At 41.3% G+C, this 19,765-nt stretch overlaps 1 protein-coding gene across 3 annotated transcripts in view; it reads right to left on the reverse strand.

Annotated features, from left to right (window-relative positions):
- The window catches only part of EPHA6 (EPH receptor A6), a 506,479-nt gene that overhangs the window by 460,998 nt on the left and 25,716 nt on the right, over positions 1 to 19,765 (reverse strand). For all 3 annotated transcript variants that reach the window (XM_063126817.1, XM_063126816.1, XM_063126818.1), the window contains exon 2: positions 1,476 to 1,540. In XM_063126817.1, the coding sequence (XP_062982887.1) occupies positions 1,476 to 1,540 (65 nt within the window). The remainder of the gene's footprint in view (positions 1 to 1,475; positions 1,541 to 19,765) is intronic.

Below are 19,765 nucleotides of genomic sequence, written 5' to 3' on the forward strand. Positions count from 1 at the left end.
TCATCAGCTTTCTGACCAAGAAATGACCTTGAAGAAAAAGCTGTATGTCCTAACTTATGTCCCTTGCTCCACTACCATATAAGCACATGTGACTTTAGCCAAAGAAACTCAGGAATTTAGGAAGTCACTTTAGACTCTGAGGCTGCCTTCATGGCACCTAATTGGCACCATTCCACGCCCCCAAACCCTGCAGTATCCCTGCTGCGGGGTGACAGCGAATAATCCTCACTGGGCTCATTGGGCCTATCCCCTCCCTTTCCCACAGCTTCCAATGACCAACGGGAGCTCACCTTCTGCACAGGAACCCCCCTCCACACAGCACCCAAGCAAGGACAGATGGCGGAACAGCTATGCTGACCTCGCTTGGGCAGGAAAAGTCATGGCAAGTCCTTGACTTTTCAGCTGTGTATCTTCAGCTCTTTGCCCCGGGGTGGCTCCAAATCATATAACTGACACAGCGTGGATTTGGAGCCACCCCAGGGCAAAAACAACATATAGGCAGCCCCTCTGTCAGACCAATGACTAGTCCACATAACCCAGAATTGTTGACGTAGACTGGCAACATCTCTCCATTTCGTCTCCAGCATTTCATTAATTTCTAGCACTGCCTAGAGTTATTGGATAGTTAGATTGGACAGAGCCATTTTTATGAAGAAACACTGAAATGAATGCCCATATTTGATTGGTAGGTAATTCAATGTGTGTGATTATGACAGAGACATTTTATGAGCCTCCTGATAGATGAGGGCACTGAGATTGGAGCACTCTGTCTATCCAAAGCCCTACCAGCAAGAGCCATACAGGGCAGTTAGAATGATGGAAGCAATTTCACTTCCTATTCCTCCTAAAAACAAACAAAAGCAATTTCAGCTAGTTTGGCCTCTAAGCCAGTCTAGCTGACTTACCGATTGATAAGCAGGAGCGGCAATAGAGAGCAAGCTGTAGGATCCCGTGGGATCCATGCTCTCCTCTCTTCTCCCACCATCCCACTTCCCTTTTGCCCTCCCTGAGTTTGGGTTTGGCATGTTATTTTTACAATGAGAGAGAAATTTCAGTTTATTGATCATTATAAATTCAAAATAAAATTTTAATTAAAAATCCCTTTTGAATTAAAAAAAAAAACATTTTTAAAAACATTGTTTTTATTGGCTCTGTACCAAATATGAAGTATAAGATCCAATTTAATTTGTATACATTTTAAATGATAAATCAAAATTCACAAGTTTGCCAAAAAAAGAGAGAGATTCATACTTAATAAAACAACACCTGATGATCCTGAAAGGTGGTTAGTAGATAATGCTGTTTGTGTGCATATTCAGAGTTCTCTTTTGAGAAACTTTTACTAAAAAACAGTTTCTATGTGAATTGAGGACACTGATTCCTATTTTACTGGACCAGAAACATATGTATTGTCTATTCATTTGTCCTAGTTTATTCAGGCACAAAACAATTAAAATCTTTGCAGACTGACTTACCCCGTTTAGAGGATAGGTTTTCCATCCTAGCTCTCCAATTGCAGTGGTTGTATCAAGCAATACAACTAAAAATACAAAGAAAGTCAATTTAGGATATTTTGTTAAATTAGTTCAAAGAAAAACTTAGTCTACACAAATGTGAGAAAAGGCTTCTTATACTTAACTGTACAATTTGTGTGTAAATAATAGCAGGCTTTGTTACATGCATTTCTCTATTATATAAACACATAACAAAAATATTCTTGTTATAAGCAATAAATAACAGTATCAACAGTGTTCTGTAGTCTGAATTAAAACATAACATGTTAAACACACAAATGATATTTATTTATTGATTAAAGTAAGGTTGAAGAAACATAAGGAAGAGTGACACTGGTATGGGAAGGTGACATTTCACAGACTCCTCCCATGTAAACTTGAACAGGAAATTGCAAATGGCTTACATTGCAATAGCTCACTAAAGGCAATCTTGGAAAGAATTCTATATATTAAAACATTTAACAGAAGATTCTATAGCAGCCATTCACCCAATGGATTATGAAAGCCACTTTTACAAATGGCACAGTTGCCTGTTCAGCTAGGTGATTGGTTGCAATAAAAATAGCAACTCTACTGAATTTTTAAAATATTACATACACAAATGTGAATAAAGAGGAACACCAATTGGGTTGAACTGCAAAGGCAATTAATTCCAAATAAAAGTACAAATATTTATTTGCATTACTTATCATGCATACTTTTTAGTATTTCATGGAACTTTGCAAAAGTGCCTAATTGCTCTATAGAGAAAAATAAAGTTCAGCTATGGAAGACTCAAATTCAGCAATTTATTTTAAATTCTAAGCCTCCGTAGATAATGTATTAGGAGCCTAATATTTTTATAAGTAGAAATGGTAGTTTAATATCGGCATAGGTGACAATAAAGTCTAATCTCTGTAGAAAATTTTTATTTTGATAATTCTCTAGGGAAAATTTGTTAGAAATCCATAATGTTTGAATAATAAGTAGTGCTATAACTAAATCACAAAGGTATCAATTCAGAAGATGTAAGGCAAGACAACTGGAATTCAAAGAGTTGTGAGCACACAAGTTGTCTAGATATGGTTAACCTCCACAAATAAGAAGGCAAGACACATTCTGGACAACTGCTCTTCCCAAAAATTATTCCATATTTTTTTCAATCGTTCTTATTCAATCTGATAGAAAATAAATTATTTTGAAAAAAAAGGTTCAAAGAAGAACATTTCAGAGAAATTCTCATGAGTGGGATTCAGGGTTCCTGTGCTTGCTTTACTTCTGAGGTGGCCAAGGACTGTGTTTGAGTGTCCCCATTTAATTGTACAACCATCTCTCCAGCCGCCTCAACACTTCAATTAAAACCCAGGGACATCATAAAGTAATTCCCCCCCACCCCCCCCACACAAATGGGTTTTCCAAACCAGGAACTGGAGCCAGCCAGGAAGCCTGCAGAGTGATATGTAGATGAAAGGAGAAAAAATACATACAGCAGCACTCTCATTTATTTATTTATTTATTTCATTTTTATACTGCCCAATAGCCGAAGCTCTCTGGGCATTTCACAAAAATTAAAAACAGTCAAAATATAAAACAAACAGTATAAAAACATGATATAAAATACAATATAAAAGCACCACCAGGATAAAATCAGCAGCAGTACAGAAATACAATTTAAGATACAAATTTAAAACATTAAAATTATAGACTGTTAAAATGCTGAGAGAATAAAATGGTCTTCACCTGGAGTCTGAAAGAATATAGTGTAGGTGCCAGGCGAACCTCCTTCTAATGACAAAGTAAGTTCATAAACACTACCAAAACAAACTCAAAAATAATTTTAGAGCACCTTGAGAATGAGGTAGAAAAATAGAACCCTCTTTCATAAAGGAAACAACTTTCGAGAAATTGAAAGGCAGATTTCTGCAATAGAGGCAAGATGTATTCACAAACTCTCCTCAGAGGTTTAATATTTGGTAGACTCTGGAGAAGAACTACAGCTAAGCCAAAGTTTCTCAGATGTTTTTCTGAGAAATGTTGTGAGATTTTTGTCTTTTCTTACCCTGTAGAAATAGAAAGGCACTTTGCAGAATTTCCCCCACCACTTTTTGGATTGATGCCTGCCTCTTCCTCCCCAGAATGACACTGGGTATGAGGAACTGTGAGGATGCAAAATGTTGGCCAAACTACCAACATAGTTACTGCTGATGTCACTTGTAGTGGCAGCACAAAAAATAACAAAAAGGAACATGCTGTGCTACAATCTCCAAGAAACTGTCCCCCATCGAGAAATTTGGTGACCTAGGCCTTAGCTCGACAGGGCAAAATCCCGGGGCGATCCCCAGGATCGGCCCTGTGCGTCCACATGACGCACAGGGGATCCCAGGATCAGGGAGGAATGATCCCTCCCTTGCCACGGGATCGCGCCCTAGCCTTTGAGCCCGCTTTTTCCGCAGTCTCAGGATGATCCTGAGACCGCGGAACGTGTGGGCGGGCATTGCAGGTTGTCCCAGTTCCTCACGGTTCCTCGCAAGGAGCTGAGACCTGTGCACAGGGCGTAGAGCTCCTCAGGAGCTGTGTGCCCATCGGGGGGGAGGGGGAAAATTAAGTTTAATTTTTTTAAAAAACCATACCTTTCTGCGCACAAGTGTTCATGTGCTCTTCCTCTTTAAGATTTTTTTTTCAAAATGGCAACTGCGACATCCTCACCCTCCAAGGCTGTCACCTGTATACAGAGGGAGAGATCCCGCAATAAAAATATCGCGAGATCTTCACCCCTCCGTCCTGCTAGACTGCTAGGTCTAGCTGAGGCCCTAGTCCCTCCTCCAATTTCTCATCCCACAATGAGAAATTGGTTTGGTATGATTAATCTACTATCCTATTCCTTATCCTAAGAAACAAAGAGGAATGAACCACATGGAATTGTTGAATAAATTGCGAAATGTCTGCTTGAATTAGCTAATCACAAGACCCTGAAAACACATCTGTGCCTAAGATAGTAGGCTGAGAGCAAAGTTTTATGTTCTGAGTGCAAACTCTGCCCAGCAACAGCAACGTGGCGTTTAAACGTGTGACTCTGAAGTAACCTCACATGATTGTGACTCATCCCCATTGTTTGTATGCTAATATAAAGAATTACTTTTAGATTGTTTGGGGCCAGACCCTGCAGGGCATTAGCTTGCTGGTTTTTTTGGTCTTTCTTGAGAAATAAAAGTTGGGTTGCATCTGCCGAAGGTCTGCGAGTCTGATTCCACCCTGAAGGATAAAATTGGCACAGTCCTCCAGGGAAACGAACTTCTTTCTGCCATTTAGGCAACAGAATAGCTTTAGAATGTAAGCCTATGTGGCAGGGTCTTGCTATTTATTGTTTTACTTTGTACAGCACCATGTACATTGATGGTGCTATATAAATAAATTAATAATAATAATAATAATAATAATAATAATAATAATAATAATAAATATACCAGAAAAGATTGCTGAATATTACGTAAACCCTCACTAAAAATTATGTTTGTTTTGTTTCACTCAAAATGTAGACTTAAGAAGATTATCTGATTTATATACCACAACCACAGATTTGCTGAAAATGTCATTTCAGATCCAAATAACGCACACCCACGAAGATATATAGGACGTGATGTATAGTGTGTATAAACTAGTCCTTGTCCCTAGACTACAGCCTTCTGATTCTAAGGTACATGGATAGGAACACCATTCTAGTGTGATTCACCAAATTTGCACGTATGTTTTATTCTTTGATGTCAATTTATGCTTCAACAATCGATTACAACTAAAGAGGAAGCTTTATACATAAGCTGCACAACTGAATAAAATTATCGCTTCATTGCCATGTTGTATTAGGCAATTAAAATGGGAAAAATATGGACTTCCTAACAATGCCGCTTTTTTATTCCATCTTTCACTAAACAGAATTTTGATAGTCATTTTTATACATTCCTAGGGACCAAAACAACTCTAAGGGCTTAAAAAAATGTTCCTGCTGTGCAGAAATCTTTGACAATATTTGCATAGAAATCTTTTAGGATAATGGGTATAATAGATGCCTACTCAGGGTTAGTATTTTTAACTATAATTTTTACTGCTGTGCAAATTGTTCTGCCTGAAGAAAACAGTACATTCAGAATATATTCAGAAGCCCCAAATAGCTGCCTGTTTTCTAAAAGAGCCTAATCCATAAGCATAACAAAAAGTATAAAGGGGATTTAAAAATTTACATTAACACTGAGGAAGAGTTGGCCTCTTTTAGGTTTGAAAGTGCAGCTATAAGCTTCCTATTTTGTATAGTAAAGAAAGGGAATAGAAGGGAAAGGAGAAAGAATGATGTGATGGACTTAGCAGGGTTTTTTCTTTAAAAAGAAGTCTTAGGCCTCCTTGATAGTTATCCACAGAGGTGACCATGTGCACCTCAGTTCATGAATGATTAAAAGTCAACTCCTGATCCTTCTATTTATAGTGCATACAAACCAATTTACCATCAAGGGCTACACCATATATTTCAATTGAAACAAAAAATTCAGGAGCTCTGCATGTGCATAAATGCATTTAATGAGTTCTGTATTAAGGGTATCTGTCAGCACCATCAGAAAGGGGAACAAGATTTAAGCTTGTAAGGGCCTTAGCATGACCTAGCAAAGGGGAATTTGAGGAACACCTTTCATCGGAAGCATTAGCTTGGGAGTTATTTTCCAATATCCCCAAATTAGGAGCCAAGAAGCCAGATAATAAATATGTATTGAGACAACTTCTAAAGTGATGATTTCTACTCATCAAGTGATTTCTACTGTAGTAAACTAAAGTGTTGCATTTGCAACAAATTGCATGTTGGAAGCCCAGAAATGAAGTGCTACTCCACCATGAAGCCTACTAGATGGCCTTAAACATGTTTATATCTTTAAATACTTCACAGGTTTGTTTGGGCCTCAAATATGTTCTATAGGGCACAATCCTATGACTTATGCCCTAAATATTCATAAGCATCCGAACTCAGAAGTTTCCGAGCAACTAGTGCAGAGTGGGAGGAGCAGAGGAGGTGATTGTCATCTCCCTGCTCCTCTGGCTCTACATTTTTGTTAGGCAGGTTTTTTTTTGCCCATTCAAGCTGGGGTATTCCAGAAGGAGTGGGAAGGAAGCTGGAGAGGCCTCAGGATAGTTCGTGTCCAGGTCTCTCCAGTCCCCTCCTCTCCAAGCCCACCAGAACATCCCCTTTACTTATTTTCCAAGGTCAAGCTCCTGACCTCGGGGAAGCAGCCAAACACAGTTCTTTCTGCACCAGCTGCAGGGGGGCGGAGCACAGATTTCCAGATCAACATTGGAGTGCTGTTTCCGACCTCACATCCAGGAATGCAAAGTATTCTATGGCCCCACAGATGCTGTCTTGTGGCTATAGGATTGCTCCCTTAATGAGATTAAGAATTAAAATGTTATATAATATAAATACAGCTATCCTATAGATTAATATAATCTCATTGAGTCTTTCTCTATAGTCACAATCACATAAATAACGTACACATAAGAAACACAGTTTGCTTTAAATTCAGCTTCATCACTATTAGGAAAATTTATTAGAAAAAAGAGAATTCTAGACAGAACAATGCCTTGGACCTAGACTAAGCTAGTATGACTAGCAATGACCCAATGATTTCAAAGGTAGTAAAGAATGAGTCTGGATCCAAGTCATTATTTATTATACTAGATATCAACAGACAGAACAGGTTTTATGTTTACCTCTCACCTAACTGATTAGCATACAAGCTTTTTTGTGGTTAAGGGTGGCAGTGGCACTGCTGACTCTGCATCCTATTGTCTTACCTAATATAATGTATTATATATATATATACAATATATATAATATAATATAAAGGAGGGAGGAAGCAGCAGCCAGGCACCTCTCCAGCGTGCCTGGGTCCAGCTCCAGCTGAGAGCCCCCTCCCTCCTGCTACTAACTGTCTCTGCAGAGGCCACCAGTGAGGAAGGAAGCAGCAGCCAGGCACCTCTCCTCCGTGCCTGGGTCCAGCTCCAGCTGAGAGCCCCCTCCCTCCTGCTACCAACTGTCTCTGCAGAGGCCACCAGTGAGGGAGGAAGCAGCAGCCAGGCACCTCTCCACCGTGCCTGGGTCCAGCTCCAGCTGAGAGCCCCCTCTCTCCTGCTACCAACTGTCTGCAGAGGCCACCAGTGAGGAAGGAAGCAGCAGCCAGGCGCCTCTCCTCCGTGCCTGGGTCCAGCTCCAGCTGAGAGCCCCCTCTCTCCTGCTACCAACTGTCTCTGCAGAGGCCACCAGTGAGGAAGGAAGCAGCAGCCAGGCACCTCTCCAGCGTGCCTGGGTCCAGCTCCAGCTGAGAGCCCCCTCTCTCCTGCTACCAACTGTCTGCAGAGGCCACCAGTGAGGAAGGAAGCAGCAGCCAGGTGCCTCTCCTCCGTGCCTGGGTCCAGCTCCAGCTGAGAGCCCCCTCTCTCCTGCTACCAACTGTCTCTGCAGAGGCCACCAGTGAGGAAGGAAGCATCAGCCAGGCACCTCTCCAGCGTGCCTGGGTCCAGCTCCAGCTGAGAGCCCCCTCTCTCCTGCTACCAACTGTCTCTGCAGAGGCCACCAGTGAGGAAGGAAGCAGCAGCCAGGCACCTCTCCAGCGTGCCTGGGTCCAGCTCCAGCTGAGAGCCCCCTCCCTCCTGCTACCAACTGTCTCTGCAGAGGCCACCAGTGAGGGAGGAAGCATCAGCCAGGCGCCTCTCCTCCGTGCCTGGGTCCAGCTCCAGCTGAGAGCCCCCTCCCTCCTGCTACCAACTGTCTGCAGAGGCCACCAGTGAGGGAGGAAGCAGCAGCCAGGCACCTCTCCACCGTGCCTGGGTCCAGCTCCAGCTGAGAGCTCCCTCCCTCCTGCTACCAACTGTCTCTGCAGAGGCCACCAGTGAGGGAGGAAGCAGCAGCCAGGCACCTCTCCACCGTGCCTGGGTCCAGCTCCAGCTGAGAGCCCCCTCCCTCCTGCTGTCAACTGTCACTGCTGAACTTTGCAACTAAGATTGTAGTGCCTGAATTTGCTTTCCTTTCCCCCCTCCTCCTCCTCCCTCCCAATCCCCTTTCCTTTTGTGTCATGTCTTTTAGATTGTAAGCCTGTGGGGAGGGACTGTCAAGAAATACTTTTGTAAGCCGCCGTGAGAGCCTTTTTTGGCTGAATGGCGGCATAAAAATCCTTAAATAAATAAAATAAATAAATAATGGCTTAGAATGTACACAAACATTCTAAATATTGACAGAAAGAACAGGAATGCAGACTATGCAGAGGGAAACTTCTTTGAGAAAAATAATGTTTGAAAGTACTATCTCTCTCTTTACTATGAAAGTTCTTTTTTCTAGTACCCTTTAAAAATTTGCTCGCATATACACACATGCATTATAGCTGGATTCTTGGTGGTTTTTTTAGCTCTGTAGAAAGCTTGGGATTGAGTTTTATTTAATCCCACCTAGACTGCGGCAAAAACAAATGACCCCCTGAACTATATATTTCTTTAATATAACATTGCTAATAAGCCCCCAGTGCCACCGTGTATTAAAAGGGGCTGTAGCTCAGTGGCAGGAGCACATGCTTTGCATGCAGAATGTCCCAAATTCAATCACTGGCATCTCCTGGTAAGGCAGGAAAAACACCTGCTTGAAGAGCTACTGCCAGTTAGTGTTGACAATACTGTACTAGATAGACTAATGGTCTGACTCAGTATAAAGCAGCTTCCTGTTGTTCCTAAAATAAACACTCCTTTGATTTCAGATTGTTTGTAGCAGTATGAGATTGACCCACATCAGAAACAAACAAAAAACAAGACAATGTATTTATAATAGCGCTTTAAAAAGTACACATGGGATTAATTTAAAGATAGAACAATATATTGTTGTAAGATAAATATTATAACTTCAGATACTCTTCTTTATTTACATATGATATAGTTACTAGGAATATAGAGGACACATATTTAAACCAAGGGCCTATTTTCTCTTTCAACCAGCATTCACAGAACAGGATAATTTTCTGGAATGATATCTTCTCTCAGGTCCAGCCCTCACTCATCTTCTCTGACCTGATGGCTGTTCAGCCTAAATAAATACTTCTTCCTGAAGATATGTTTCACCATACTGAAGACTCTGGTTATCCAGATTCTCAGCTGCCTGCTTACTGAAGTTTCTCTGCCTCCTTAAGCACAGCTCTTCTGGATCCCTGTGTCATCAGCTGCTGTCCTCCAGCCGTTCCCTTCTAAACTCTTCTTCTCTCAAGGCCAGCCTCATTCTCTTCTTTTGCCTGATATTCTTTTAGCCCTTTGTAATCTTGTTCCAAGCTCTTCTCTACGACTGTGTCAGGCCTTTTAAACTCTGCTTACCACAGCCTTTGACTAATAACCTGGGGCCACCTTTGAGGAACCCCTTCAGTGGACTTTTACCCAATGACCAATATAACTTATTTTAGAGTAGTTCTCAGAATACGAATCAGCTTAACCCCAATACCAGGGACATTCACTTTCAGAACTGTCAACTGCAGAAGGTGCTATCTTCCTTAGCAACCGTAACCAAGGCTTCTGTTAACAGTCAGGCCCCCATGCACTGTAACTTTTGCAGAGGTTCGAGGCATGTCATGTTTCATTTCAAGCTTAGGTGTTTAACTAAAGTACAAAACTTATAGCCAATCATGATTTTACATTAAAAAATAACAAACAGTTTTTTCACAAACTCCCTCCCCTGGGATTCTGCAAATTCAATGTATAAGTTCTAAGGTTGGATGCAGTTTATGAATCTAGTGCACATGCAAATGTGTATGAACATTACGTAATTTCTCATGATGCAGGTGATGAAATTGTGTTAATAATAATAATAATAATAATAATAATAATAATTTATATAGTGCTTATTATAAAGTGCTGTATATATAATAAAATAAGTCAGCAGTTTACAAAACTACAAAAAAAAAATACAATAATCCTAATAGAAAACCTTAATGGAATGAAAATAATATAACAATAAAAGCTTAAAATAAAAAGCCTTACAAGATATATAGTGGCTCCCACAAGGGCCATCAGCAAACTGTACCTCAGGAACATCCAGCCAACCCCCCTCTATTCAAAAAGAAAAGTATTCAAATGAAGTATGATATCAAGCAACTGTGTTTTAAACCATGTTTCTACAAGATTCCCCACCTCCCCACCCCCGGTTGTCAGAACACAAGATGGCAATTTATGGGGTCTTCCATGTTGTTGAATGTAACTGTCTAGGTAAATGTTGCTGCATGTGTTTGGGTTGCAGCCATATTATATTATAACCAGATTCATTATTCTACTTTATATTAAAATAATAATAATAATAATAATAATAATAATAAAAAATATTCCTATCAATATTATTGTCACTGTTGATGAATATATTTTTTTGCTCAGTCCAGCATTTGGTTTGCCTTCTGTTTAATATTTTCAGACACCATGGTATGTCTTTAGTTATTTCTTTCTTGGTGATTATGTTTTCCTCAGGTTTGGTTTATTGTATTGTATTGTTATGATTTTACTGCATTGCTGTTTTATTGCTTTAAACATTGTGAGACATTCTAAGTACTCCTGCTGGAGTGGGAAGGCAAAGTAAAATATATCCTGAATTAAAAAAAAAATGTTGGAGGGTATTGGGCTAGAACTAAAATCTTTCAATATCTCTAGTAAGATATGAGAAGAGGCAAGGTATGAGAAATCTTAAAAGAAAGGAGCTTCTTAAAGCTATTTTGTTATTACATTTTTAATTATTTGCTTCATGTCCTTCTATGCTATTTCTGGAATTTTGATTGATAAAGTAGTAAATACAGGAATAAAAAGGGAAATGGGGGGAAGAGAACCAGAAGTATTGTAAACCTGAGGTAAAAACAGGTAGAGGAGACAGAGGCTGACAGAAAACAGACTGAGAATTGAGGAAAAGGGAATGGACCCTAAACCAATGTTAAAATGCTCATTCAGGGCCTGAGGGGCAGAAGCTGCAAACTGCTGACATAAAGTATCAAAACTGCTGTGTAGCAGAGCTGAAGAAAACAGGACTGGCTAGGTCAGGGCCAAACATAAGACTCTGGAGCCTGACCTCTGGGGACCCCTACAAGCCTACCTAGGCTACTTAATTCAGTCAAATTCAGAGTCAGAAAGCCATAAATGGCAGGCCGGCATACTTACAAATAGATGCACTATTCTGGAAATGGTCCCAGTTTGCCATTTAAATAACCTCATGCGCTTGAGGCAAGCTTGCAGCAAAAAAGCATTCCTCCCACTGGGAAGATGAGGCAAGAAAAAGGCATGTGGTTTGTTATTTGCTGAACCTTGAGCATGGAATTCAGGGTTTTAGACAGGTGTTTGTAGCTTAACTGGTTTATGGACAATTTCTATAAGGCTTCTTGGTAGGGCTCTAAAAAACAGGCCTGCAGCAGTTTCTCCCAGGAAAGGAGAATCGAGGCTGAATTGGGCCAGGGCTGGTCATTGAGAGATGAAGCTATATAGACTATCTTCACACATGGCTAGCTTTGCCATTTCCCCCTCTAGCAGGGCTCCTATGCTATAAAAGGCACTCTTGAATGAAACGGATTATCTAGATCCATTTCAATCGGTTTTCAGGCCTGGTTTTGGAACGGAAACTGCCTTGGTCACCCTGTGGGATGACCTCTGTCGGGAGAGAGACGGGGAGTGCAATCCTGTTGGTTCTCCTGGACCTCTCAGCGGCCTTCGATACCATCGACCATGGTATCCTTCTGGATAGGTTGTCTGAGCTGGGAGTTGGAGGTACTGCGTTGCTGTGGTTCCGCTCCTACTTGGATGGCCAATTCCAGAAGGTGGTGCTGGGGGATTATTGCTCTGTGCCATGGCTTCTAAGCCATGGGGTTTCACAGGGCTCTATCTTAGCCCCTATGCTGTTTAACATATACATGAAGCCGCTGGGGGAGGTTATCCGGAGATGTGGACTGAGGTGTCATCAATATGCGGATGATACCCAGCTCTACCTTTCCTTTTCATCAAACCCAGGTGAGGCAGTGACTGTTCTGAACCAGTGCCTGGGCACGGTAATGGACTGGATGAGGGCTAACAAACTGAGACTCAATCCAGACAAGACGGAGGTACTGTTAGTGGGTGGTTCATCTGTCCGGCGAGGTGATGTTTGCCCTGTCCTGGATGGGGTTGCACTCTCCCTAAAGGATCGGGTCTGTAGTTTGGGGGTGCTCTTGGATCCAGAATGGTCACTTGAGGCACAGGTGAACTCAGTGGCAAAGAGCACCTTTTATCAGCTTAGGTTGATATACCAACTACACCCTTATCTGGACAGAGATAGCCTAGCTACAGTTATCCATGTTCTGATAACCTCTCGCTTGGATTACTGCAATGCGTTATACATGGGGCTGCCTTTGAAAACGATCCGGAAGCTTCAGCTGGTACAAAACAGGGCAGCCTGTTTACTAACAGGGATTGGCCGGCGAGATCACATTACGCCAGTCCTTTTCCAGCCTCATTGGCTGCCAGTCCAGGTCCGGGCCCGATTCAAAGTGCTGGTATTGACATTTAAAGCCCTAAACGGTTTGGGGCCAGGTTATTTGAAGGAACGCCTCCTCCCATATGTACCTGCCCGGACCTTAAGATCATCTACAGGAGCCCTTCTCGTTGAGCCCCTGCCAAAGGAAGTGAGGCAGGTGGCTACCAGGAGGAGGGCTTTCTCCGCTGTGGCACCCCGGTTGTGGAATGAGCTCCCCAGAGAGGTCCACTTGGCGCCTACACTGTACTGCTTTCGTCACCAGCTGAAGACCTTTTTATTCTCTCAGTATTTTAACACTTAATTTTATCTTAAATTTAAATTTTACTGTTTTAACTCTGTATTTTAATCTTATATCAATTTTGCTGCGTGGTTTCATCCTGGTTGTGCTTTTTATACTGTATTTTGTAATTGTGCTTTTAACCTGTTGGTTGGTTTATTGTGGTTTTAATTTTTGTGAACCGCCCAGAGAGCTTCGGCTATTGGGCGGTATAAAAACGTAATAAATAAATAAATAAATAAATAAATAAAAGTTTCATGACTGGCACCGATGTTTTCCTATCACTTTGTGCTGGGAAAAATCTGCAGCTGTTACAGTCCTGCCTGTGATGCATGTTTTAAAAGCGCAGAAACTATGGCATAGGTAACATGATACAGGGCCTATAGACATAACTTCCCAGGGGGTGGGGGCGCAACTGAGGCACAAAGCAAGGGGTGTTGCCTCACTCCCGGCCCTGCCCCATCTCTGCCCCATTGCTCACCTGAGCCCCAATATACATATTTGTCCCTGTAGGCAGCAGCAACATAGCCTCCAACAGCACACATGCTCCAGGACCACAAAGTCTCTGGGCAGGTCTCCCTATGTGGTTCCTTGTATGTAAAAAATACTACAGATTTCATTCTTCTGTCAATTATAATTAGGTACATTATTGGGACTTTTTATAGAAAAGCAGTTATAAGAGTGTCAATGTAAATATGCAGGATTAGGCAATTTGGTGCTCTCCAGATGTTCTGGACTGTAACTCCCATCAACTCCCATGGCCAGGGATTGTGGGATTTATAGCCAAAACATTTTAAGGTCACCACTTTGCCTACTGAGACCATGGCACCAAGCAGGATATTCCACTATGAAAGCGGAATGTAAAAGGCAGGAGCCACATTACTGCTTTAAAGTGGCATTTGTGCACAACTGTTGCGGCCCGTTGACAAATGCCATATATGGCTTTCATAGTAAAATATCCTGCTTGGTGTAGATTAGGTTATAATTGTAGAATGTTGAACTGAGGAGTTTTGGTCTCAAACTCCCACTCAGCCATGAAGCTAATTATTAGCTAACCTATTAATTCATATGCTTCAGCATAATCTACTACACAGGGTTGTTGTAAGGAAAGAAGGGGAGAAAATAACCATGCAGAGTATTTTGAGCTCTCTGGAGGAAAGTCAGAGCTCTATCACACCAGTGTTATACTGTGCAATCACTGTGAATTGAATGCAAAGGACTCCAATGTTTTCTACCTTATAATCTGCTGATATGATGAAGTACTCCCATGTGTCCTGCTTTGATTGCGTCCCCCCCACCCCAAATAGCAAAGTATTTTGGACCACTTTAAGTGCAATTCTTTTGTTGTTCTCTGAGCGGCCACTGGGGGTGCAGAAGGATGACGAGAGCAGAATCAACCATCTGACTCTTACAGAAATAGTAAGCTGTTTTAAAGTTGCGTTTGCTAGTGTGTGTGTGTGTGTGGGGGTGCTTTACTCTCAAGTAAAAACATGCACAGAAAAAGCGGAGGGACCCCGAGGGAGCATCTCTCCCTTGTCACCCCCACCCTCCCCGTAAAGAGATTGTCTCGCCAGCACAAAGTTTCCTTCCTTCCTCTCCCTCCCATCCCCCTCCTCCATCACACCAACCAGCATGGCGGAGGTGGATGTATAATGTTGGTGTGATGGAGCTAACAACAACAACAACAACGACAGCTTGCTTACGCTATGGAAATTGGTAGGTGTGATGAAATTCTCAGTCTAAAACAATGTTGTTGTTGCTGCAGTATTGTTTTCACTATGTTTTGTTTTAAATTGAAAAGAACATATTTGCATGTAGTTTAAAAGAAAAGAAAAGAAATGGACACATAAATATAACAACTGAAGCATGGTTAGATCACTACAGTGGGACTTAATTTAGAATTCAGTCACATAGTACTAACAAAGGACGCTACGGTATAAGTAAATCTGACCAAAATGACATACCTCTCTCAGGAAAATGTTTAACTAATGGCTCATTATTTACAAATGAGCTGAATGGATGCCAATCATCCAGAAAAGAGTCTGAGGCTCTGGGGGAAAACAAAAACAAAGCAAACCTTCAGAGATCCCAACTAACTACACATCACCTCTTCTTTCCAAATCCCAGGTAACTGGCAGCTCTGTTTTCCTTGAGCTCTGAAAGAGATGCTTTCACTGATCCCTGCTTACTGGATTCCTTCTTCTTCTCCCCCCCCCCCCCATCTTGTGGATCTGTACACAGGTTCAGAAATCCATAAGACATAAAGCCAAGTGTCCTGAAGAGTCAAATGATAGGAGCCCTAGCCGATTTCCCCAATTCATTCAAAGGCTTTGGCCCTACTTCTTCTGTTGATCCCTGATCCTGGTGGTGGATCAGATTGGTACTAGAAATTCATGAACCTTGAACTAAATAGAATTTGGAGAATTGTACTTTGCTTCAAGATATTTGTAATTCTGTTAGAGATTAATAGTCCCTCACAAAACTATGTTACCTCTACTTTAAATTGTATTAAACTCATAATAATACACATATAGGGCATGTCTAGACCAGGGGAGGGAGGGGGAGGATCTTATGATATTCTGCTCATGAGATCCTCCCCTTTGTCCACATGCGAGTGCAATATCCCGGGAGGAAGGAGGGATATCGCACCCGCCATTTTCTTTTTTTTACAGAAGAGCACATATGAACTCCAATGAAAAAGTAAGTTTAAAAAAACCAAAAACCAAAAAACCCAAAAAAAAAACCCTGCTCCTGCTCCCTCCCCCGATGGGCACAGAACTCCTGAAGAACTCTGTGCCCTGTGCTCGGTTCCCGCCTCCTCGCGTTTACTTGCAAGGAGGCAGGACGAAGTCGGGACGAGCACCCCACACACCTCCCACGGTCTTGGGATGATCCCAAGACCACGGGGGAAATCAGCTACAAGTGGTCCCAGTTATCCCAGGGAAACGGAGGGATCATCTCTCCTTGCTCCCTGGATCCCCTGTGCATCATGTGGACACACAGGGATGATCCCAGGACGATCCCCGGGATAAACACTTGTCTAGACATGCCCATATTCTCTGGGCCAAAGTATATGAGACAAGCAAACCCTTAAAAGCCCCCGTTTTAAATCAAGAAAGAATGGGTCAGCAGGAGGTACTGAACACTTCCTTTGCCTGCTACTTTTACCACTGCAGCCCATGCCCTGAGGTATTTTTTTCCTTGGTGGGGCTTCAAGTGACTCAGGGAAGGAACTACTATATGGGAGGAAGCAACATCTAAGCACTGGGCAGAGACAGTTCAGCACTCTCTGCTTGTGTGCCTGTTTTGTACTTTAAATCACACCCCACATATCCACTTTACATGTGACTGAGGCAGACCCATGTTAAAAGATTCAGGGTTGTCATCCTCACATTTGCCTTTTATCTAGTAAGGAAAATGTCTTCTGGGGGTGAGAGCTTAGAGAGGGAGAGATCCAACCTACCAGATGAGAAACAGAACAAAATATCAATACAACCACCTAATATTATTGTTTCATCTATTAATACAAGCAATGTGATCATGACATAGAGAGAATCAATGTACTGGTCACTGATAGCAAGGCAGAGAAATAAGGAATCTAGGTCAGCAGGATACCATTTAACTGATGTAAAATAAAATCCCCCCCCAAAGAAAAAGATCCTTATTCTGTAAATTTCAAAAGGAATTCACAATTCTATTAACTTCCACAAAGGAAAATATTATTTTCCCCAATATATCCAATAAAAGAATTAAGAAAAACATGTTAGTGATATATTTTCACTGCACATTGCATGTTTACTCAGAAGAAAGTCACTTAGTTCAATGGGGGCTAAGCCCTATAGAATGATCACAGCCTTACCGCAAAATCCTACACTATACAAGTAAGCACCATTGAGTTCAGTGCGACTTACCCCCAGGTAATTGTGTGTATGGTTTCAGCTTTAATGCATCAATATTAAGATGATAATTAAGAAATTACAAGTCTATTTTAACTGTACAACGTTAGAAAAAGTCAACAATCATAACTAACATTGTCAATCAAATAATAACAAATAGGTGCATGGAAAAAGTTTGGTTTACTTATGATTCTTATTTCCTTTCATTAAATGCCTACATAGCCAGGCAATTTCTGTTTTGTAATAATCTCTTAGCTGATCCAGTCTGTCACTTTCTGCACTCACTATTCATTTATAATTTACAATGTTAAGCGCCAAGCTTTAACAGCATGTGCATTTTACAGGTCCGGGCCAAGCTGTCAAACTGAAGTACATGCTACTAACAGGGAACCTTGAAAATCTCATTCTCTTAGATGCACGGACTGATATTATACTTTTGTTTAAAAAAGCCAAAAATAAGCCTTCACTTTCTAAAGTATGCTCCTCTACTAACAAATAATTGCGTCTTTTCTAAATAGACAGTTTGCACAATACTAAAGGCCATTTGTGCTGTTTTTTTATATCTACAACATTTTTTTGGAAGAGAAGAAAAAATTCTATATTGCTTGTGTTACTGAATGGAAACCAAAGCTTAATATTTGTATAGCGTATTTCCAACTGTCAAAACACAACAGATCCTGTAACCTTTACAAGAACTCTGTAAGGTTGTCACATTGCAGAAGGTAGATGCAGTGGGATCATGGATGAAGTGAGCTTTAAGCCAGGGACTTCCTGGATCAGAGTACTTATGTTGGTCCAGCTCTCCATGGTACCCAAAGCTATTATCTGTGAACATATATTCTTCCTTTTCCCTTAATTTACCCCTCCTCTATTGACCAGAATGTGTTGAATTTTAGCTTGTAAACTGCATGGGGGCAGGGATCTGTTGTTTTCTTATTGTTACTGTGTAAAGCACCATACATATTCATAGTGCAATATAATCATCCTTATCATGATGTCATAGATGAGTTCATATTTTAATCTACCAGTAATATCTCCACTCAGCAGAGCATTTAACTGAATAGAGAAAAAATAATTAATCAATTAAAAACATTTTGGGTTGCTTCAACACATCAGCCATTCATCTGAATACATCTAGCTACCTTGCATAGCCTGCTTTGACAATTCTAATAACCTCCTCCTCTGCTGTGTCATTTTATATAGGTAGTCCAGACCAGGGATACCAAGCAGGATATGACACTTTGAAAATGTTTTGAAAACTGTATATGGAGTGTGTCCTGAGCCCCAACAGTTGATCTTGCCCTGGGTGCTGTAATTAGTCCCCAAGGCATGCTCTAATCAGGACAGGGCAGGTGGTAAGTGGCAGTACAATGTTTCCCAGCTCCTAGAAAGTAAAAGCATAAACTTTATTTATCAAATTTCTTCTCAAAGAACTGAGGCAGAAAACAATACGTTATATAAGGAAAACCAATTAAAATATATGAAGTCTAAAACCATAACCTTTATTGAAGTTGAATGGAGAGATTATTGGTAGCTTACAATATGAACTCATATCTATGGCATCAAGCACAACAAAGCAAAGAAAGAAAGACTTAGCTTAGCTTTTCACTACAGTGTGGACCCTCATCTAAATTCCTCTAACTGACTGAACTAACTGAATCTAGCACTTTTAAAAGAAAACAAGGCAAAATACTGTTTCCAGCTTGCTAGGTATATCCTGTTTGTGTCTCCTAGCTATGCCCCATCCACTGAAGCTGCCCAGACCTGAATCGACCATCACACTTAAATCCCAAAGAGTCAGGCAGTCTACTCCATGATGTACCTATATAGTCATTAGAGATGGAGCAAAAACCCACCTGGGCTTGTGAGGGCAGTGGACGCCCCCACATCTGGCCCTCCCAGGCACTGACAGACAAACACCATGGATTTTTGCCCCATTGCTGGCTGCAGGACAAATTCAGTTCCTCCCCGACCTGTGCACACTCTTTGACCTTTCCCCTGCTGCATTAAAGGCAGCTGTCATTAGGGGAAAATATGCAATTTCCCCAAAGCTGGGCCTTTAACAGAGCCTTTAAGGCCCCCATCACATATTTTTCCCCTCCACTCTAATGGCATGCTGGGGGGATTGTGCACTTCCTGGAGGCCCTGAAAAGTGTACGTCACTGAGCACTCAGATGGCCCAACTCCTAATCCATATCTTCTCCTCCAATCTGAGTACCTCCAGATATCTATCTACTTTCTCCCCAGTGGGAAGGAAGCATTCTGATCTCAGTAAAAAATAACCTTTAGTTAATGCATTAAATGGGTCAAATCAGGTAATATTTGTGTATAATTTAATATTACTAATATTTCAGCAGTTACATATATAAGCTTAATACAAAGAATGATCAAAAACCAAATGCTTTGTGAGAAAATGAATTGTGACAAATATGTCCTAGGAAAGCAGTTCTTCTGAGACTTCCAGTGGTCTGTAATGAATATGTCTGGGGGAAGGATGATTAGGCAGGTAGAGTGCGGCAGAAGTGTTGCATCACTACTCTTGAAATGAAGTAATGTCACT

Source organism: Elgaria multicarinata, chromosome 5 (assembly GCF_023053635.1).
Source record: "Elgaria multicarinata webbii isolate HBS135686 ecotype San Diego chromosome 5, rElgMul1.1.pri, whole genome shotgun sequence".
In the NCBI taxonomy this organism is placed as follows: Eukaryota; Metazoa; Chordata; class Lepidosauria; order Squamata; family Anguidae; genus Elgaria; species Elgaria multicarinata.